General features: G+C 37.3%; 1 protein-coding gene across 2 annotated transcripts in view; it reads left to right on the forward strand.

The window, feature by feature from the left end:
- Window positions 1-236: 236 nt before the first annotated feature.
- Window positions 237-23,455, forward strand: part of LOC124776754 — a 73,987-nt gene continuing 50,768 nt past the window's right edge. Inside the window, exons 1-2 of one of the 2 annotated variants that reach the window (XM_047251882.1) lie at window positions 237-453; window positions 15,971-16,135. In XM_047251882.1, coding sequence (XP_047107838.1) covers window positions 319-453; window positions 15,971-16,135 — 300 coding nt within the window. In that variant the 5' untranslated portion in view covers window positions 237-318. Of the gene's footprint in view, window positions 454-15,873; window positions 16,136-23,455 lie in introns of both variants that reach the window. The other variant, XM_047251883.1, reaches the window with a different exon arrangement.

Genomic DNA, 23,455 nt, shown 5'->3' on the forward strand with positions numbered 1-23,455 from the left:
TCTAGCTGCTTTAATTCCGCAAAACAAATTTTGTAAATTCAGTTTACAAATCAGTTACATTTCTAACTTTTCATATTTGAGAGTATTGTTTCTAAAGTAAGTTTTTATTCTTCGCATAAACAAATTACATAAACCACAAAAATAAATTGCAGAGATAATGCAACGTAATGGGAAGATATTTCACCTTCTCTGCCTCTATGTGATTACTGCTTATTCTCTCAGTCTGTTCGAGTACCCGTGACTGGGGAGAGGTGTTAGTAAATTGCGCGCTTTTCGAGAGCAGTAAGTGGAGTCATAACATTGAATGTGTTGTTTAAAATGATGGGGCCACGTTTCAGACAAGGCTCGTGCCGACTCTGTTTATGGGAATCCAACAGTTTGTGGGATATATTTGGAGAATTGGCAGAAAGACGAAATTTCGCTCGGAAAATCCAAGCATGCGTAAACATAATTGTGAGTATCAATGTAAATTAAGTTTACAGTAGAAAATTTGTGGGTGTTTCGCTTCCAATTTTATATTTTCTTTTACTTATCCATTCTATTTTTTGACAGTGGTAAGGTTATGCTTTTACGTTGACATTTCTTCTGTGAACAGTATTTATTTACATTGTCGTGCATGTGGGTAAATTTTATCTAGGATATAACTTCAGAATCATTAATGTTCGCTGTAAACGTTCAGTTCCTGTATCTAATTCGTTACAGTTCTCATGTAAACTGGGATTTGTTTTCGTTGTGGGTGATGGTTTACAGTACAAGCCGGTTCTATAACTGAAGTGGTACTTCGCTTTCATTGACGTTGTCGAGAGTTTGTAACACGGATGAACTTGGAAAATTGTAAATAATTAGTGTAGTTATTGTTGTTAAATTGGGGGCCTATCGGTAAATAGTCAAGCTATTTAGTATCAGTAGCAGAGTTTATTGTTGCGAAGTTTATATTACCCCGCTACTGTGAAAGTCTGAAATTCTTATCAGTCAAATTTACAGCTCAGTGTGGTGATTACTTTGAGATGTTAATCTCTCCTTATTGCATGATGATCGTTGAGATGACGCTGATGTTAAAAACGTATTCTTTTTTTAATTTTTAGATATGGTTTTGAGTAATGGTAGTAGCCCTACCACGATTGAAAATATTGAAGCTATTTGTTATTATATTTGATGTGTGTATGATAATTTAAGTAAATATTTGTATAGATAATTGTCAACAATCACAGGATGATGTCATTTTATTTCTTTGCGACCTTACTAGGTTAACCAAAAATTTTAACAATCAGATTTACGGTTATTCGTCTGTGATTATGATCACTTTACTAATAGTGCTTTATTGATTGAAACTACGCGTTTGAGGGGCTAACGATTTCGTCATTAGGTTGTTAACAGTTTGTAATGTTTGTTAAACAGCATGTAATTGCAGTTGCGTATATTTACCTACTTTCGACAATAGTAGATTCACCGTACACTGAACAGCACCAACCTATGCAAGTAATTTTCTCGTATGATAGAGCATAAAAATAATTGACACTATATTCAGAGCATATTAAACAGTTTCTGCTATGAATACAGTGTCGTATTTACTCAAGTCACAGCAGTGTTGATTTAGCCGCATAATTTGGTTTTTTAGTAGTCTTTATTATTGTTATTGTTATTATTATTAAGAGGGTCCATAGTTTCATAGCGTTGGAATTCTAATCTTTGGAGGTTTGCCATTAACAGTTGTCTATGTTAACATTTTTTTCATGTGTGCTATTTGGATGTAGCACAAATACACTACAAAGAATCACTGATTCTGTTAGTACAAAACAACTAACGAATAATGAAAAGATTTCGTCTCCATTGAAATCAGGTTCCCAAATTTAGCAGTTTCCTTGCTTTCCCTAAATTTATATGGCTGCAAACATCTTTATCACACTTGAGAAATATTTACTTATTTTCATCTTACATTGTTGAGATCATAGCAATACAGAGTTGTGTTAGAAGAGTATATAGCTGGGAGAGGTAGTGCGTTTAAAACTTAAAATGACAATAGGTTTTTAGCTCTTTGGGAATATTTCAGAATGTATTTGTCGTTCTCGTTATGATCATCAATAATGTTTTTGGTCACAAGAAATATAATAATAACAGTAATAATATACTGTTTTCTTAATATCTCTCATTTTAAATTGGTAGATAATTTGTTAAATAAATGGTGTTCTTAAACTAAAATAAAACTTATTATAATGTATATCAGTCATAAAATAAGTATGTTTGGCAAGTTAGAAATACAAAATGAATATTAGTCTGGAATAAACACTTAAGTAATAAACACCATAATTACAAAAAATAGTTAAACCTAGTAATTTAGAAGGGAATAAGAGGATTTGCGCATTCTGCTTAGACTTATGACCTTAGCAGTTAAGTCCCATAAGATTTCACACGCACACATTCTGCTTATTTAATAGTAATATTGTACTATAAATGATAACATTAAAAGTAATAATTAAGCAATCCTAATAGTGTTTTATGTATATAATTTTATGTTTATAAGTATATAATCCATCTTAAAGCTCATTTGATTTTGGAAAGGAGAAAAATGATGAATAAGAAGTTAAAGTATATGTGTTATGTGAAGCTACTAGTGGTAACTTTTAATAACAGTTTATATATAGTCATTAAATAACAAATCTCTTGGTTCTGCACAATTCTTTTAGTGCTGATTTGCCCATTGCATAAAGTACACAGTAAAAGCTACATGGGGCTTGTATTGAATTCTGCACATACATTGAAATGTGTGGAAAGAACTTACTTTCCATTATCGTCATGTCACTTACATTATCTGCTGGTGGTTTCTATTTTGTGAGTATGTAAGATGATTTCAGATTTTTAGTGTTGAATATATTATGTTGAAAGATGGAGTTCTTATCACAGAGTAATTTGTAATAGGGTGCAAATATAGCATGTTAATTATAATCACTTTCAAATATGTAGTGGATAAGAACCAAGTAGATATTTGTGATTCTGATTGAAATCCTTTACATATACACATAAAACATTACAAATACAAAAATGAACCATTCTTAGCTTCAGCACACCGACACACTAATTTCATCTGACTCTACTCCTCTTTGTTCCATTGTTTTGCTCTCTCAATTTTATCCCAGAACTTCATACCATACCACCCTATACTGCATGGGTAAACAAGTCTATACTTTTCCAGTGAACTGTGATGCATTAGATTCAGTCTCCTCTCAAGATTCTTTTTTCCCTCCCTCAAGAAGTACAGTCATCTTCACTCTCACCTACCCAAAAACCAGTGGCTCATCCTGTCTTCTAAAGATGTCATATGTCCTGCAGATAATGTTCACCTCTCCCCCGCCCCCCTTACTGGCTGAATAGTAAATGTCTCCCACAACCCCTGAAAATGTCATTCCACTGCCACCTCCCCCAATGAAAAAGATCAAAATTCACTCCTCTCTTCCATCTAAATATTTCATTCATCCCCACCCCCTGCTCACCGAACTGGAAAATGGCCTTCTGCTTCCTATGCCCTCATAACTTCAGCTATTACCCTGTGCTTGCACTTTCTCCACAGATACCAGAGTCCATTCTCACACTACATGATGATTTTTTCTGAAGTTTCTCCCACTTATGTGTTTGCTTGTTCCAGTCTGCTTACCCTTGATCTTACTTGTCCCTTTCTCCAAGTCTATTGTGCTTCCCCTCCTCCCACCCACCCCTCCCCAACTAGTCTCTTCCAATGCTCTCTGTGATCACTCTTGACCTTACACCCTCTAACTCGCATCTCTTGCCTCTACTGGTGATGTCTCCCCTCACATTCACATTTGCTGCTCTCTTGCATAATTTACCACTCCTATCAGTGCCCCTCATTCCTCCCTCTTTACACTATCTCTCCCTCCAGCTCACATCTTTCTGTCACCTTCACTAGCCTTCCTAGCTAATATATAAAATGCTTTGCAACATTCTTGCAGTAAAGGATGTAAGTAGGAACAGTTTTTTTCTGATACTGTTGCTATTTTTCATTTACATTTGATATGTCAGTGAATGTCACTGTTACAGATGTTATCATTAGTATGCAGTGATGATATTGGAATTGTTCCTTTTTTGCATAGTTTTATAAAGCTGAAATATGTCACAAGCTTGATTGGTATAACATTTTGCAATTAGTTGATAAATCTGTGCCCTGGGAGGAAAAAGCAATGACTAGTGGACAATCTCAAAGGAGAATGGGGCTATGTGTAGCTGTTAAACTAATACTTATTTTCAGTTATGTCAAGATTAAGAAACGGATTCCTGGGAAGACAATATTAAAGACAATATGACTGCTAGTTCTTGGCACACCAGAAGTGTACTACTTTGATAGCCATATGTGTATTTAGTGCCCATTTACACCCAACAACCTATCATGTCTTTTCCATGAAGTAGATGGTGTTCTCTTGGATTAAAAGTTTTGCGTGTTGTTTCCTAATGGTAGTTCGTAATGCATCACATGCTGTTTTGTTGTTTCTGTTAAATACTTAGTCAGTATCCAACTGATGGCAGCAACAAACTGTTTTTGTTTGCAGCTAGAATAACTGCTTTGTGTACTACAATCTTAATTTGTTTAAAAACCTTTAGGAAAAGGTCATAAGCAAACACATATATAGCACAAAAAGCTCACATGGTTTCTGGGACAAAGTTTCTGCTCATCACTTGCTGAAAGTGTAGGAGGCTGAGAACAAAAGAGGTCCAGGAAATGCATTGAGTTCTGAAACAATCATCGAGTGTGTGTGTGTGTGTGTGTGTGTGTGTGTGTGTGTGTGTGTGTGTGTGTGTGTGTAGGGGAGACTGCGTGGGGAAAGTTCTCCCTTGAAAATATTATGTGCAAATGGTTTGTCACTGACCTTGGATAAAATTCAATATATGCAGTCCTGTACTACACAGGCCATGACACCACTATAAATAATGCATGAAAGAACATCAATAATTGTGTTAGAACATTAAAAATGCATAGGTTTTTGTTCCAATACAAGTATTAACTGGAAGAGGTCACAGGTTAGAGAACTTCTTAAACACCCAAACTCTGTAAGTTTCACATTACATATAATATATTTTGGAGATGAAAATTTTGAGTAATTGACTTGACCTAGTTTCCTTCACTAATTTCAGGTGGTATCATTTACTCACAGTACATTAACTCCATTATAAAATTTCATGTCAACAATTGACCATAATTTGAAAACTACAGTTACATTACTTACTTACTTACTTTCTGGTCATACCGGACTCGAGAGTCCATTACCACAGCAATATATTTTCACCATCTGTCCCTGTCTTGGGCTACTTCCTTCCATTCACCTTCAATACCTAGGCTCCTCAAATCAACCTTCACATTGTCCTCCCATATACACCTCAGTCTCCCCACAGGACGTTTTCCTTCTAGGTGCCCTACCAGTACTTTGCACGCTGCCCTGCCCTCATCCATTCGAGCTACGTGACCCACCCATTGCAGCCTACGTGATTTAATAATACTGATTATTTCAGGTCTTGAATAGAGTTCCTGAACCTCTTCATTATGCTGTTTTCGCCACTCTCCGCTAATGTCATCCCTTTTTGCTCCGAAAATTTTCCTCAAAATTTTGTTTTCAAATACTCGAATTGGCCAGTTACATTGACAAATATAATACTAGAAAAGAAGTTATTTACACTATACTTCATTCAGCCTTAATGTGATACAGAAAAGTCAGGTATTCACTCATAAAAATCTTTGTCCACATAATTAGGGATGTAAAGAATTTTCTTTGTTCTTTACACGAAATTTGAAAAGAAATAAATTAGGGCAAGACCTGCACTCCTATGACATAATAAGGTGGTACATGGGTTAAGACAGTGCCCTTAGTTTGGGATGATGGCATTTTAAATCCCTATTTGGCCTTCTACATTTTGGTTTTCAAAATTACCACTGTGAGAAGTGTGCTTCATTTTAACCATAGTCTTCTTCCTTCAGTTTCAGACAACCCACACAGTATGCTCTCTTCTATCAGTTCACCAGTAGCGTAGCTTTTCAATAAGCATTTTCATACTTCAAAGCTGGAATGGTTTGTCTTGTGGCTTACTTTTGAGGAAAAATCCTGGCTTTGTTCTGTGTTCATCATCGTGTTCCAATAAGACAAACAGCTGCAGTACATCTCGATGAAAAATAATTTGTGGCTTCCCCGTCGAAAACATCATTCTGTAACATTTACATAGCTTTGTGTCTGCTCCACAGTTGCAGTCAGTGTGAACTGTGGAAAGTGTACACAGTATGTGGTTTGATTGTAACATACCTAGAATGTGACAGTGGAGCTGATTTAAGCATTATTCTACATAAGTTGTATTATTTGTCAGTATAACACATTGGTGTAGGAATGCTCCACATTTGCCCTGGTAAGTTCTGATCCAGTTCAGTGTTCACCAGTATTGTCAGTTAGGTGAAAACTTACTGGTCACTTCCTGGGAGTTTTAATTACTTTGTAATGCTTCAAGGGAATTTGCTCCCGCCATTGATTGTTCCAGACATCTTGCATGTTGAAATCAAAGCCCTGCTGTAAGAAGACTGCAACGGCTAGATTGCTATGTGCCACAATGGTTTTCTAGACTTTGGTGCTAGAGTTCTGATGATGAAATTTCTGAAAGAATTTGGAATTCTGGGTCGTTTCTTATTCTTGTCTACACATTTAGCAGTGGCTGTGATCATCTAAGAACAGTACATGTTTGTGGGATGATTACCCCCTTGTGCTGAGGTGCATTACTTGACTGAGCTATGTGTTGATTATTTTAACGTGAGCACGATTTCGTCAGGTGGAACCGCAGTACTATGTGACTGATCATGAAACAGCTAAAGGATCATCTGAGAACTCTTTCAGTGGCACCCCATTCATTTACTGTTCATTATTGGAGTGCATTGTTGAGGTTTTAATTGTAGGTGCCACATTCTGGAGATGTTTTTTGTTTTTCAAAGACCTGATGGAACTGACCTCTTCACTGCAGTTTTAAAGCATCATCACTGGAGGCTTCAATGTATGCAGTATCGATATTTCTGGCGAACCACTCTACAAACCATGAGGCATGTAGTCTTTCCTTGCATGGTGATATCCTACACTCCTTTCGTTTTTCCATGTAGCCTGTATATTTGTTGTTTAATACATGTAGCTATTGCTTATGCAGTTAAAGGCTTGTTTTTGATTTGTGAAACATTAAAATATTATGATCCCCGTAGATAGTGGGAGCAGTTTCCACTGTTTTCTTTGTTGGATTAGGAAGTAAGTAAAAAAAGTACTGAGATACAGAAAACTGTTCAAAATACTAATCAGTAATATTAAAGAACTATTATAATAAGTGTGTAAATTCTTTTAGCATGAGATGTTTAACTTCATTTTCCCATGTTACCAATGATCATATGTACCGGTGTTGAACAGAATATTTAATGGTGCTAGATAGATTAGGTTATAATAAATAAAGTAAGATTTTTTCATTTGATCATGCAAAAATAACACAATACCAGAAAGCAATATGGCCTGTCTTGTGTGTAGCAGGAAATGTGAACCTTGTAATGATGTACCATCTGCCATGAACTATGGTGGTATGAAGAATATAGTTACCCAGGAGTCTAGAACTTGTGGGAAAAATCATAGCAATATATTCAGACCTGAAAGAACAAGAGACAGTTCATAGAAGATGAACAAAGCAATAACCGTGTATCAGGAATGCAAAAGATATCCAACATTGGCAGGAAAATAAAGGATATATTCTTTAGACCCATCTCTTGAAGAAAAAAAAATTGGTGGGATTGACATATCAGAAACTTGCACTTTCTAGTGAGCAAGAAAACCAAAATTATGTAAAATCCAAAAAGTACAGAGGCCTTTAGAAGCAGTGGTAAGAGGTTAACTTTGAAATGTAAAATTGAGATTTCTACAGGTTTTGCACAGCAGAATTAGATGCAGAGTGAATACAGAGATGTGTGAAGAAAATCGAAAAGTGTGAGGATGAAAATAATACTGAACAAGGATGACAACCGGGTGAAGACAATGATCAGGTCCATTAAAGGTCATAAAAGAAGAAAAACTAAGATTTGAAGTAAATTGCTATATTAATAGTAATAATTTTGTCAGCATGTACTCAAATGAAATTATTCATGTAATAAATTTTGTTGATTACCTGTGAAATGTCATTATGTGACTAAGTTAATACTGCCATAAAAAATTTATTAAATCATTACTTATTACAAGTTCCCCACTAATTAATTGGTAAAGTAGTAATACATTTGTTTGGGGGGTTCTTTCCTATTGTATTGTTAATTGAGGGCAAGACTTGGCAGTAGATTCATCACTATTTCTTCGAAAACTTATCTTAATCCAAAGTGAGGTGACATTGATGTTTTTTAAAAGTGTGATCCTTGCTCTTATCTGCTCTTTTAGCCAATAGTTTATTCACAGAACTCATGATTTTGTCTCAAGTCCTGCTTCTGTCCTCCTTTCATGTCCTTATCTGGGCAAAGTGTTATTGTACAAAATAATTGTAAATAAATGGATGCTGTTGTGAAATTATAGTGCCTGTACTCCAATTATTTATTTAAAGACATAATAATGTAACATTTCTTGAAGAAGTAACAAATAATGGCTTATCCATGTGTTTTCAATTTCAGGCATAATTGAGAGTAGATTTTTGGATGCAGATGATATGGAGTTGATTCTTCGGTGTAATCTATAAATACTAAATCAATGCTTATGTACATTGGATGATGACAAATAGTGAAATGAACTACTGACATTGAGCCTTTGGACTTTCATTCATAAATCTGTGATAGTGCAGAATGTGACCCCTTTATGATATCAAACAAATTCAGTGAGAATACAACAGATAGAATGATAAAGGGTACTTTCAGTCAGAGTAGGAGTTACATGTAGATAAAATTTGATCTAATGTGCCCATAAAGTAGTGTATGAGTTATTCAAGCTTTAATTTAGGTTATCAGTTGTTGTGGGCATTTGAGACAAACCATTAAATCACCGATTCTGTAAAGAATCGGACTCCCTTGTACAAAACAGCTTCAAACATCTCATTACAAGTGAGTTAATGTGTTAAATGTTTCACTTTAAGTGCGAGAGTGAGAGGAAGTTTAGGAAAGGTTTGAAATTAAGCTTAAAGTTTGTTGGAAGTTGCTAAGTGCTCTCTCTCTCAATTACTGGATGAATAAAGTCTGGGTATTTGCATGCTTTCAATTACACTGGCTCCAGAGAAACACACATTTTCTAACGGTAATATTTTTTTGTTGTGTTAAACTTTTATCATCAGATTATACCTCTTATTGCATATATTATGACAGCATTTTAATTCTTTTTAAATTCAGTCAGTCATTACATGAAATATTGAAAATCAAATTTTTGTTGCCCCTGGAAGTATTAGATAGGCACCTTGCAACTGGTAGTTGATTCCAGGATAGTAACTCCTTTAGCAATATACATCATAAGGCTGGTTAGAAAAGCATGTATGTGGACATTAATTGTGAAACTATTTCCCCTTCCTACCATTTGCTTGAAGTTTACTGGGGAAACCAAACAAAACAGAGGAAAGGTGATTGTACAAGTATTTTCATACCCAGTGCTTATCTCATATGGAAAGCTCTGTACTAATTCACATGGTCCTGAGTCTTAGATTGTGTAATGGCTCTTATCATGATAGTATCATTATTTTAGTCCAAAGTGGCTCATAAATTCAGATTATCATAAGGGAAAACTTATGAAATGGTGTGATATTTGCTCATTCACTTACCTTTGACAGGCCCTGTAGCAACTCGGTACCAAAATATAATAGTTGTATACAGAAGAGCTGAAGGAAAAATCTGCACACTTATCATTTTATGATGTTTCACCCAGTTCTTGAAGGTATTAAAATTTTCACTCTTGCTGTACACCTCTGTCAAGAAGTTTACTCAAAAATTTACACATTGTATATATCTTTGATAATTGTGACAAAATTGCAGAAGGTACACAGGTGCTACATATATGTAGTAGATTAACTTGGACAGCACAGGACTGGTATATTTGTAGTAACAGCAGTGCCACTTTCCAGAAAACAGAATGTACTGCTCATGCATTCCTTTGTTGAAAATGGAAATTGCAGTGATGAAAACTGAAACGTGTTCGCACACAGGATAAAACTAAAATTAGTCATATACCTATTGCTCTAAGAAAATACATTGATCCTTCCTGGTGAAGGATATAGACTGTGGTTTCCAATGAAGCTCTGTGATGCTTCTGTAGGATAACAAATACTAGCTAGAATTCTTCAGCTGCAATTAGTCACGTCATAGGATTGGGAAGGAATATATTCTTTGAACTGGGAAACATTAGCTGCCCGCATGGAAAAATAACCTGCACTGGTAAGTACAAACTAACACTAAAAAAGAGGTAAAATGGTTATTTGTGATCTCTAGGAAGAGGGACACTGTTTAGGAGGAAAAAATACATTATTTAGGAGGAAGAGTTGAAGACGGTTTATCAGCTGTGGTTATAGTTCATAATTTGTATAAATGTGTAGAGCTGTATTACACATTTTTGTTTCTACCGGTAACATCAAGCTTTAGGGAGGTGAGTCTCAGAGGTAACTTGGGTAGAAGGTAAAATATCCTTGGAATATAATACCCATTAACCTGATGAATAAAACATCCATTACCATTGTCAGCAGTGCGTGTGGGCTGGGAGAAGACAGTATTGAAACTATCTGTTGATTGGGATGTACAGTTTAGAGGGTGTAACATGTTGCTCTAAGTCTTTGTAGAAAAGTCTACAATATTTACAGAGATATTAAACACTAGTACATGTAACAAAAGTTATGATACTAAATGACACAGTAACTGATAAATTAAGCAATAACTAAGTTAATTTCTAAATTAATTTGTAGTGTGACATACAGTATATGCTCCAGTAAAAATTAAGAAAAGAAAAGCAGTAAGTAGGAAAACGTAAGCAAAAGCAGTGGACACTCATTTTATGATACATTTAAGAACTGATGCAAAAAAAAGTAGCTGTAAGTTAAAGGTAGTATTCTCAAATTGAATATGGTATTGAAAAAGTACAATATCGCCAGGAAAATGAAACATAAATGTGGTTTCTGTGCATTATCTCTAGTTATATGCTGAACAGGAGTGTAAGTATATAATATTTCTCAAGTAATGTAACATTTTGCTGTACATGCTGAAATAAACATAATTTGAGTAGTAATTTTAAAATTTGATAAAGGTTAATAACAAATTTTAAAACAAACCTGAACTTCGGAAGCATTAAGTATTCTGTAACATGGAACACATACATGCAGCCTCAGCAGGCAGAGACTGCGATCTCGAGCGCGCACTTGTGTGTGTGTGTGTGTGTGTGTGTGTGTGTGTGTGTGTGTGTGTGTGTGTGTCTGAAGACCTTAATGGCCAAAAGATAATTTTCTGGCAGTGTTTGTGATGTGCCTATCCACAACTCATCATCTCCACTATGTGGTGAGTAGCAACCATCCTTTTCATGATATTGTTACATCCCATCCTGGATTTTCCATTGCTGAAAACATACATTAGTTATAAGCCAGTAAGTAATGTTCATTTTATTTTTATATCCAATATCAAGAGTATTCTTTGCAAGTCTACACTGCATGCCTGCTTCTCGTGTAAACCAGTTTATATGACATAATACTCTATTTGAATAACCACAGACAATGTGAAACTAGTGGCATCCATTTAAATTTCTTGTTAGTCCCAAATATGTGACATCATTTGACATACTGTGCTTTCTTCTCATATTGATTTTCTTGTCCGTTTATTAGTTGCTTGTAAACCGTGTACATTTGTAGCTTAACTATGGTGTATTTATGCGGCTGTCAGGTACATATAAGTGAAAGATAAATCCTTGTGTAATATTTGTATCTGTCCATATGGGCAAGTAGAATGAAAGTGGAATGATTATCTGATTAAGAACACAGTTTGGCTTTCTTTACATTTATGAAGTCCATCTTGTTTTAACCTATAGAGGCAAATGATTGTATAGTTTACATTTTTTTTCCATACTGTTGAGGAAGCAAGCAAAATTTGTAATTGGCCCAAAGGCTTAGCTGAGAAAAATAGCCATGCTCCTGTTTCTGATAGTGCTTTTTTTTCTTCAAGAATCCACACACACTGCCACTTATGCAGGGTCTTTTACTCTCTTCTTATTTTTGAATACTCAAAACATTGCCAGAGTGGAAGTCATGTGAACTACCATGAAGTCCTAAGGCACATACATATAGGATCAAATGTTGGAAATCTTTGTTAGTGGTATACATGTAATTACACAGCTTCTGTCACCAAAATCATGTAAAGCATTGATTCCACAAAACTGAGGGTTAAGAATGTTGGGGAAAGTTAATAACAGAACATCCTACAGAACTGTCTTACACTACCTTTCCACCGCATTTACTTTTCAATAACATTATTGGTTATAAAAATGCATAATTGTTTGAACTCTCGCTTGACATCCTTAAATTGGGTTAATGCTGGAGTTAAGTCTTTTGCTGAAAAGCTCCCAGCAAACAGAAGGCACAACTAGAAACCTCAGAAATGTAAGTAATAAAACTATCTACTATAAAACTCTCCAACAAATTATCTTGAGCCTGGTGGGGAGAAACTTATTGCGTTAAAGAATACTGTTTGTTACAAAATAAAATTCCACACACAATTCCAACACACAAATAGTTAATGGCGAACATGGACTCCACCAGTAGTTGCTCTTTCTGCTATAAGTATTTTATCTTCTGCAGTAGCAGCCTTTAGTGATATAGAAATGTTATTAATTAGTTATTTCAAAACTGTGGAACACAAAGAGCAAAACTTTTTTTGGAAAAAGAATCTGGTTAAGTTTTCTAACTTTTAAACACTGGAAAATTCAGGATGGAATAATGACAATATTACGAAAAGTGTAGATTGCTACTCACCATGTAGTGGAGATGAGTTGCAGACTTGTTTAGCAGGCTTATTGTTTTCCGTTTCTGGAATTCAACTTCTCCACTAAATGGTGAGTAGCAATCTATACTTTCCATAATATTGCCATTTTTCTGACTTTCTAAATTTGTATTATACTTAGGATGGGGAAACAATAACACTTTACATAAATATTCATTTGTAGATAAGCAAACACCAGTTGCATAAAATGAAAAATCAGCCAAACTTTGTTGTCAATAATACATACGTGAACCCCAATAAAATTTCCAGGGTAAAATAAACACTTGGTGCAAAAATTATGTGTAAGCAATTTGCATCTTATGTAAAAGATCACTGTAGAAAGTAATCCTAGAAATAAACAGGGATTACAATTGTTTGATGTGATACATTTTTTCTTAAATTCTCATTGAAGAGGCATAGAGTAAGTCATTAAAAATGTGACAGATGACTTTTCAGTGCAGATTCATGTAATGTATGACTATTTTGGGTATAATAACCTATTGCCACCTACAATAAGTGTTGTACAATTATGACTCTACAAAAATAAAGTGAGAATTTTACAATTGTGAGATACAGACTGGAATGTAGATAAAACAGGATAGTATGATTTTGATTTAGGTATACAGCTTTTTTTGTACTGACAAAAATAATTTGTTTCGATTGTTTCTGTAGTACACAGTGTGTGTATTTAAATTGGATAATGGAAGTATTGTGACAAATTCAAAGGTTAGGGATCATGTTAAGCTGATATGTATTAGCTTGTCAATATTTTGGGTATATATTGGGGCATTGGAAATAAGCTTTAATAGTTATTGACACCATGATGTATGAAAATTACTTTCTCACTACCTTGTCATGCAAGCTGCAGAAATGAACTTGTTTGTTATATTACTACCATAAATAAGAAAACTGAATATAGCACTGTTTGATTATTTGTTTGATATACTAGTTCTGCTCACATACAGATTAAAGTGTTACATATACCTTGGTTAGTAGAAATAGTAACATTATGTTTCATGGAAATTAGCAAAATAGATTTTTGCTACCTATCGTGGTTTTGTATCATTTATTCTGACACATTTTGTGTACAGATAATTTCTTGGCATTTGCTACTTTTAATTAAGTCATATATTTGAAATATAGAAAGACAAGATTTATGAAATACTTCTCAAACTGGAAACCAGATATGCTTTATTTTGATTTATAATAGCTCTTATGCAAGAAATAACAAAGAAAAAAGTTGTGACAACAGTTTACATGTGGAGTTCCAGGCAATGACTGTACTTCAATTTTACTTGCTCATTGGTAGGCAGTACGTTCATTGATGCGTAATAAACACAAGTTCAGTATATGTGTCAGTTTGTGAAAGTTCCATATTTTTAGTGGTTTGTTAGTTGTAACATTCCTCAGGTATCCATTGTGTTTGTTGTGTAATTTGTAACCATTAATATGTTTCATGTATTTGAGTTGGTGTTTTCTAAAAATATCAAATTTATGCTTCTATACTGCCCTCATTTACGACTCTCATATTGGATCATGTTTTAGGTTTGCAAATGATAAATCCTTACTAATTCTGTACTAATATCCTTTTTTATTGGTCTTTCTTGGGTAATAAACATCCATATCATTTTAAATGCAGTTTTGTTATACATTGTAAGTGCATTACTGGGGTCAGTCTTGTAAAAATAGCACTGATGTAATGAAATCTCAATAGTGTAGCTTTGAGTCATTAAAGTTAATAATTACTAAAAAGGAATTATTGTGAATTTCAAAACAAGGTTACAACTAGAAAAAGGAACAGTGGGGGGATGCTTGAGAGTGAGCTTTCTGTACTTCAGACAATGTAAATTAAAATAACTAGAAAATCTCCAGATGTAAATAACTGTAGTGTATTTCACTAGGAAGTCAACTGGTGAGACTCTCTCATTATAAGTGTATTATCTCGACCTAGGGTAAACTGTTTGATTAGCCTTTGTGGATATTCACAGTGCTGGTTTTTTAGAACAATTTCACAAATTCATCATCGCTGTGTTTTTTAGGTAAACGTATGGGCCAGTTAAAAATTCTATTGACTAAAAAGGATTATTGTTATGGTAGTACAGAACAAAAATATATAATAATTTGCCACTATGGGTCAAAACAACATAAACTTCAAACATTTCTACTCATTACATTGTTACTGTAATCTAGTTAATTGTATGATTGGTATGTTTATATTATAATGTGTAGTGTTGTTGAGAATGTAAGTTACCATTAACTATGGCCATGTTCATGATGCATTTCACAACAATGTCTGTAACAAACATCTCCTTTAAGAGATCTTTCCCTGTCAGAAGGAATGTCTGTCACTATTAATAGTGTCAGATATAATTATGTGATTGGTAGAGAATGAGAAATGGTGCGTAATAACATAATCACTGTCTCTCAGCTCTTCTCTAGAGAAATAAACGTAGATTCTCTGTAAGGCACTATAAAATATATGAAGGGATACATACTATTCACCCAGCAGTTGCTTTCCTACATCTAGGAAAACCACAGGCATCTTCCTTCCCTTTAGGCTATATTAATACAATGATATTCATTTCTTCTGCATTAGTATAGAAATTGATACAGTATAGGTTACTTTCAAAAGAGAAAACTGGTATGGAAGCTTTCATCATTCAATATCAGGATTATAATTTAAAAAATGGACATATTAAGGGACTTTATTCCTGTTACCAGCTAATTATTTCATCTCTTTTGCTGCAGACATGTACGTATTCGCAGCAGATTTCCTTCCTCAGACTTTTGTGCTATTTCTTGTATGATGTTAAATTTTTATGTAACAGTTGCTCAGTTATAACCTGTTCTATCATTAACAGTTCAAAAAGATACCGAAAGCCTTCCCTATTGTTTCGTTTCAGATTTCGAGCTGTTTATAAATGCGAGAGAGCTAGCCGGAAAATTAAAATTTTCTTAATTACTGGAGATACGGCCAGTAAGTGCATGCTGTTGTTGCAGGTGTCAAAGGATGATGGTTTGTCGTCGCTTATCTGCCCCAACTGCATATACAAAATTGAGTTATTCTATGACTTCCAAACAAGTTGCAAGAGGTCTGACGACTTACAGAAGCGCTACAATGGAGTAGAGGACGCTGGTTGTGGAGATCGTGATGCTGCGGAAGATGTAAGTAGGTGTACATATATAAATCAGGTACTGTCTTTGAAGATTTTTTTTATGTATTTATAGGCGGAGTCTGCTATATCTGCTCATGTGATGTTCCGTGCGATGCTCGATGTCAAAAGAAAACAGCCGATTTGGTTTTCATTAACAATAAACCTAAATCATAATTTTAGGCGCCCATTCGCGAGATCAAGCTTAAATTAGACTGATGTTGCTGCGTTCCATTGCGTTTTGCCGCCACCATCAATAAATATTATAGAACTGAGTATTACACTTGACTAATCTGAGGTTGTTCCAGCGATTGGGCTAGTAAAATTAAAATTTATATCTTCTTCTGTAAAAAAACACAGCTTTAACGACTTTTTCAGTCGACAGCAGATATCACCTGAAATGCCGCGTCAAGTGGCGTAGTTCGTGCTGGTCTGCCTATACGTTATAAAAACAAAGTTACATAATTCTGAAAATATACAGACGCAGCTGATCCTGGCTCTGACTTTAATAGGCTTAGTACTTATAATGGATGCTTCAGCACTTTCTCCAGGACTGCAAGAGCTTACAAATTGTGCACATTTATTCTGATCATTTCTTTTTCGCCGTAGTCGTCAGATGTCATATCAATATCTGTTGATGAGTATCAAGATCCGCAACAAGTAATTTGCGTAGTAAGCAAACACGAGTTTGTAGACGGTTGTTTTAAGTTCGCTTGACCGGGTCAGTTTAGTTGCCAACTAGTTAGCGTAGCACGTCTAGAGCTTATACGATCTGTTCATAAATTCCACGCGGCAACGTAATATAGTGCAACTACAGTTATTCGAACGGAAAACATCCGTTATTTTTGAAATCTCTCTTAGAACCCATAGTAAACCAAAAGTAGAACATCAACAGAAAACGTAGGGTATCCATCCGAATCCAAGCTTGCACAACATCCTCTCACAACTCACTGACGATGGTCGCATTTGGTTCCAAGGCACGCACGTTTACGTCGATGGCGTCGCTGTTGTTCCTGATAATACTGCAGATTCGTTAGATGGCGAGAGGTTTGGCTTTAGGAAAGGAGAAGATCCAGAGAGTCAGTGGTGAACTTGCGCTTGACACTCTACATCTATACTCCGCAACTCACCTTACGGTATGTGGCGGAGGGTACTTTGTGTACATTTCCCCCTTTGCCTGTTCCAGTCGCGAATGTTTCGCGGGAAGAACGATTGTTTGTAAGTCTCCGTGTGAGCTCGAGTATCTGTAATTGTACGTTCATGGGTTTTTCGCGAAATGTGCGTAAGAGGGACCACTATATTGGTAGGCCCTTGTAGGAACGTTATGCTAACAGTAAATCACAACTTGATGCAGACGGCTCTCTTGTATCGTCTGCCACTAGGAGTTCGCCGAGCATCTCCGTGACGCTTTCGCACTTGCTTAATGGACCTGTAAAGAACCGTGCTACTCGTCCTTGGCTCTTTCCTGCTTCTTGTATCAATCCTATCTGGTACAAATCCCAGACGATCAGTATTAGATTCGTGGAACGCGATTTTCGTAAGCTACCTCACTTGTAGATGGACTAAACTTCCCGAGGATTCTTCCAATGAATCTGTGTGGCGTCTGCCTTACCTGCGATTTGTTTGCTGTTGCCATTCCACTTTGAATCGCACCAGATGCTTATTGCCAAATATGTTACGGATATGAATGCTTCCAGTGATCGTTCTGCAATAGTATAATCTAGGGCCTACGGTAATCGTCTTTCTGCTTAGTTATGCCCAACACGTAACATTTGTTTGTGTTTAGGGTCACTGCCGACCGTTGCACCAAGCGTCAAACCCTTAAATGTCTTCCTGCATTTCGCTACAATTTTCTAGCCCTACGACTTCACTGTATACAGGGTGTTACAAAAAGGTACGGCCAAACTTTCAGGAAACATTCCTCACACACAAATAAAGAAATGATGATATGTGGACATGTGTCCGGAAACGCTTAATTTCCATGTTAGAGCTCATTTTAGTTTCTTCCACCTACGCTCAATGGAGCACGTTATCATGATTTCATACGGGACACTCTACCTGTGCTGCTAGAACATGTGCCTTTACAAGTACGACACAACGTGTGGTTCATGCACGATGGAGCTCCTGCACATTTCAGTCGAAGTGTTCGTACGCTTCTCAACAACAGATTCGGTGACCGATGGATTGGTAGAGCCGGACCAATTCTATGGCCTCCACGCTCTCCTGACCTCAACCCTCTTGACTTTCATTTATGGGGGCATTTGAAAGCTCTTGTCTACGCAACCCCGGTACGAAATGCAGAGACTCTTCGTGCTCGTATTGTGGACGGCTGTGATACAAGACGCCATTCTCCAGGATTGCACCAGCGCATCAGGGATTCCATGCGACGGAGGGTGGATGCATGTATCCTCGCTAACGGAGGACATTTTGAACATTTCCTGTAACAAAGTTTTTGAAGTCACGCTGGTACGTTCTGTTGGTGTGTGTTTCCATTCCATGATTAATGTGATTTGAAGAGAAGTAATAAAATGAGCTCTAACATGGAAAGTAAGTGTTTCCGGACACATGTCCACATAACATATTTTCTTTCTTTGTGTGTGAGGAATGTTTCCTGAAAGTTTGGCCGTACCTTTTTGTAACACCCTGTATAACAGCATCATCCCCGAAAAGCCTCTTGGAACTTCAGACGTTATCCAATAGATCATTTATTGTGAAAAGTAATGTTCCTATAACACTCCTTTGTGGTGCTCCGGAAGTTATTTTTATGTCTGAAGATTTCTCTCCGTTGAGAACTGATTGCTGCTTTCTGCGACTTCGTAGGTTTTTGCCGTCGTGCTAAGACTTGAAAGTCTTCTCGGCTTTGCTGCCATTACATACAATCTGCTTGATTCAAATTATGTCGATCCAACTGTCCGTCATCTTCAGGAGAACGTTGCTGCTGAGTCCTAAGTTTTCAGGGGGACTCAGCAGCAGAAGCAGCGTTCTCCTGGAGATGGCGGACAGTTGGATCGCCGAAATACGGAATTAAGTTGATTTTAGGATCCGGCAGAAAACTCGGAGACTTTCATACAGTGTTCCGTTTGCCACAAACTCTTCAGTCCTCACACAGATGCACAGATATTCCATAATAATACAGGCAAGACTTAAGAAAAATAAAGGCACAGGACATGATCATTTATATCACCTTATTTTGCTATTGTCGTTACGACTGATATGTTTTTAGTCTTCTCATTTTCACGATTACGAATTTCCCGGTTGGAAGGCATTATTTATTCCGTCACTGTCTTGGCCCTCCGTGTGGCTGGCGGGATGATGATTCTGTCGCCACAGATGATCCTGGGGTGTGGGGAGGGTACAGGAAGGGCTCTGATCTGCATACCGCCCTGATACTTATACTTTTACCTCTCGTTAAATTGTGATCCCTTGCATCTATATTGCTTTCGGTGCCTTCACAGTTCGATCAAGTTTTTGGCTTACGCCGCCAACTCTACTTAGTGCCTCTCTTGACAGAGGGTTTGACGACATCGCTGTTTGATCCCTTAGCACCCCCGTCTCAACCAACCAACCAACCACATCAAGACACATGCATGGGTTGGACTTACCTACATAGAAAAAGCGTTCAGCAATATAAAATCATTAAAGACGTTTCAAATGCTCAGAAAATAAGTATAAGCTATAGGGAAAGATGGACAATATATAACAAATACTTAAGCTAAGAGGGCCCCAAAAATAGAATAGCAAGAGGAAAATGCCCAGATTAAAAAGGAATTAAGACAAGGATGCTGTCTTGTTAGTTTTGTACATCGAGGAAACAATGACGGAAATAAAAGAACGGTTCGGGAGTGGGATTAAAATTCATGGTGAAAGGATATCAATGACAGAATTCTCTTATGGCATAGCTATCGTCAGTGAAAGTGGAGAAGGATTACAGAACTTGCTGAATAGAATGGAAAGTTTACTGTTCGTACATCATGAATTTAAAGTAAACCAAAGAAATGCTGAAGTAATGAGAAGTTCCAGGGATGAATTAGTAATGAACTTACTTGTTAGCCTCAGAATTGGGGACCATATAATAGATAAAAAGCAGAAATTCTGCTATTTTGAAAGCAAAATAATCCATCTCAGATGGAGGGCGGCCGCTGTGGCCGAGCGGTTCTAGGCGCTACGGGCTGTAACCGCGCGAATCCTGCCTCGGGCATGGATGTGCATGATGTCCTTAGGTTGGTTACGTTTAAGTAGTTCGAAGTTCTAGGGGACTGATGCCCTCATAGTGCTCAGAGCCATTTGAACAGATGAAGGAAGGGGGACATAAAAAAGCAGCCTAGCATAGGCAAACAGGACATTCCTGGCCAAAAGAAGTCGACTAATATAGAATCTCGAACTGCAAGGAGAAGTTGTTGAGAATGTACGTTTAGAAGCACAGCATTGTAGGAAAATGAATCATGAAGTGTGGGAAAAAAGAAGACAGTCGAATTGTATAACAAGCGTTGTTACAGAAGGATGCTGAAAATAAATAAATTCATAAATAAATGCATACGCTAAGAAATGATGTCGTTCAGAGTATCGGCTAGGAAAGGAATCTGTGTCACTAGAGGAAGCGCAGAGAGTAGAAAACTGTAAAGGAAGACAGAGACTGGAATAAATGAAGCAAATAATAAGAGGATGAAAATGTCCGTGGAAGAGCAAGACGTTGCGGGCAGAAGACTGATGAAGAAATTGAAGTGAGGTGGCATGGACGACCGCACAAGCACACCACGATCGCAGAGCATACCGCGATGTGTTGTGACGCAGCTACAGTGATGGCTCGTTCAATGTCTCAGTGGCGGTACAGTTTTTGTGTAGGGCTGCTGTAGGTGGACAAAGAAATGTACGTCATTGTGCGGCAGGCTCCTGCCTCCCTCATTGTCGAGGATCTGTGGCAGACATCTCGGGGCCAATTTCGTTCCGTCAGAAAAGGATACCATCACCCTACGTGAAAAGTGCTGCAGTAACCATAGGGATACATCCCCTTCCGCGATTGTGGACATACCAGAGCCATCGACTTGTGCCTCAGTTCATCAGTCCATGCGACTTGCTTCCATGTATCTGTATTGAAATATCGGTGATATAGCACCCACCTTACCTCTGACGTGCAGCGTTAGAGAGAAACTTATGGGGGCGGTGGCTTTTGTAGCGCATAACACGGGGTTGGTTCTGTACGCTATCCATTGTCCCCGGCTGTTATTCTTTCGAGTTGTACACAACAGCGGTTGGTTGCTATGCAGCCCGTAACCGCGGTAGTTGAAGGCGACCGTTGTCATATCGGCGTTAATTCTTGAAATTTTCCAGGCATATACAATACTCCATTATCTTTCGGGCGAGTATCCTGGACAAAATTATTTCTTCTTCCGATATTTCACCGATTCACCTTGAAGGTGACTTTATGGTTATCAGTCGAAATTTCGGAAGAAGAAATAGTTCTGTTGCGGATGCGCGTTCAAAAATGATGGAAAATACATTTGTTATATTTTATACCACTAGGCTGCTTGGCGTACCTAAGAGAGGAAAATGAGCCAACTGCCAGTGAAACAATATTTGTCTCAAATAAGGAGTAACACACCGAAGGAACATGAGTTCTTTCAAGAAATTCATTGATCGCAGTCCCCAATATTAAGACTATCGATCACGATTCTGTTTAACTATATTGGGATTTTAACGTAAACGTCTGTGAACTCCTTTACACTTTCATTATGAAATTGTTTTCTCATCATGAAAGCGTATTAACCTTTTTCTCACCTACACTATGTGATCAAAAGTATCCGGACACCCCCAAAAACATACGTTTTTCATATTAGATGCATTGTGTTGCCACCTACTGGCAGGTACTCCATATCAGCGACCTCAGTAGTCACTAAACATCGTGAGAGAGCAGAGTGGGGTGCTCCGCGGAACTCACGGTCTTCGAACGTGGTCAGGTGGTTGGGTGTCAGTTGTGTCATACGTCTGTACCGGAGTTTTCCACACTCCTGAACATCCCTAGGTCCACGGTTTCCGATGTGATAGTGAAATGGAAACGTGAAGGGACACGTACAGCACAACAGCGTACAGGCCGACCTCGTCTGTTGACTGACAGAGACCGTCGACAGTTGAAGAGGGTCGTAATGTGTGATAGGCAGACATCTATCCAGATCATCACACAGGAATTCCAAACTGCATCAGGATCCACTGCGAGTACTATGGCAGTTTGGCGGGAGGTGAGAAAACTTGATTTCATGGTCGAGCGGCTGCTCATAAGCCACACATCACGCCCGTAAATGCCAAACGACGCCTCGCTTGGTGTAAGGAGCGTAAACATTGGACGATTGAACAGTGGAAAAATGTTGTGTGGAGTGACGAATCACGGTACACGATGTGGCGATCCGATGGCAGGTTGTGGGTATGGCGAATGCCCGGTGTACGTCATCTGCGAGCGTGTGTAGTGCCAACAGTAAAATTCGGAGGCGGTGGTGTTATGGTGTGGTCGTGTTTTTCATGGATGGAGCTTGCAGCCTTTGTTTTGCATGGCATTATCACATCACAGGCCTATATTGATGTTTTAAGCACCTTCATGCTTCCCAATGTTGAAGAGAAATTCGGGGATGGCGATTGCATCTTTCAACATGATCGAGCACCTGTTCAGAACGCACGGCCTATGGCGGAGTGGTTACACGATAATAACAATAGCTGTATGCAATTATTTTATACATGTGTAAATCTACACATTACAAAATTTGATGCTTTATGTTTATATCGGTGTATTTCAGGAAACGTGCTATTCTAGCATTAATTTCGATATTTTTCAGGTTCATTATCGTTTTTACATTTATTGGCAGGGGAATTCGTAATTTTGCTAAATTTTTCCACAATTATTTTAGTTAGAAGTAGGGAATAACTCTGAACATGAAATTTTCTGTTTAACAAAGCTTCGAAGCACGAGAATTACATCAGTGTTTGTATTTAGATACAGGACAATTTTCCTGTCACCTAATAGGTTCCAAAGGAGAAATATTGACATCTCTTTGGAGGCTGTACTCGCTCACGAATTCTGCGTTTTGTTTCGTCGAGAGAGAGAGAGAGAGAGAGACCGGGGGGGGGGGGGGGGGTGGACGCTTTTTCGCACGATTGTTGCAAAGTGAGAACGTGTGGTTTATCCGCCAAAAATAGAATTCATATAACCCTACCATTTTACGTTTCAATTGCTGCGTTGCAGATATTTTAACGTCTGATATGTTGTAAGCTGAGATCATCCGTCCAGTGTTTTCGATATTGACCGCTTCTTCAACTCTTTAATAAAACATGTTGTATTGCTTACATC

Source organism: Schistocerca piceifrons, chromosome 2 (assembly GCF_021461385.2).
Source record: "Schistocerca piceifrons isolate TAMUIC-IGC-003096 chromosome 2, iqSchPice1.1, whole genome shotgun sequence".
NCBI classification, from domain to species: domain Eukaryota; kingdom Metazoa; phylum Arthropoda; class Insecta; order Orthoptera; family Acrididae; genus Schistocerca; species Schistocerca piceifrons.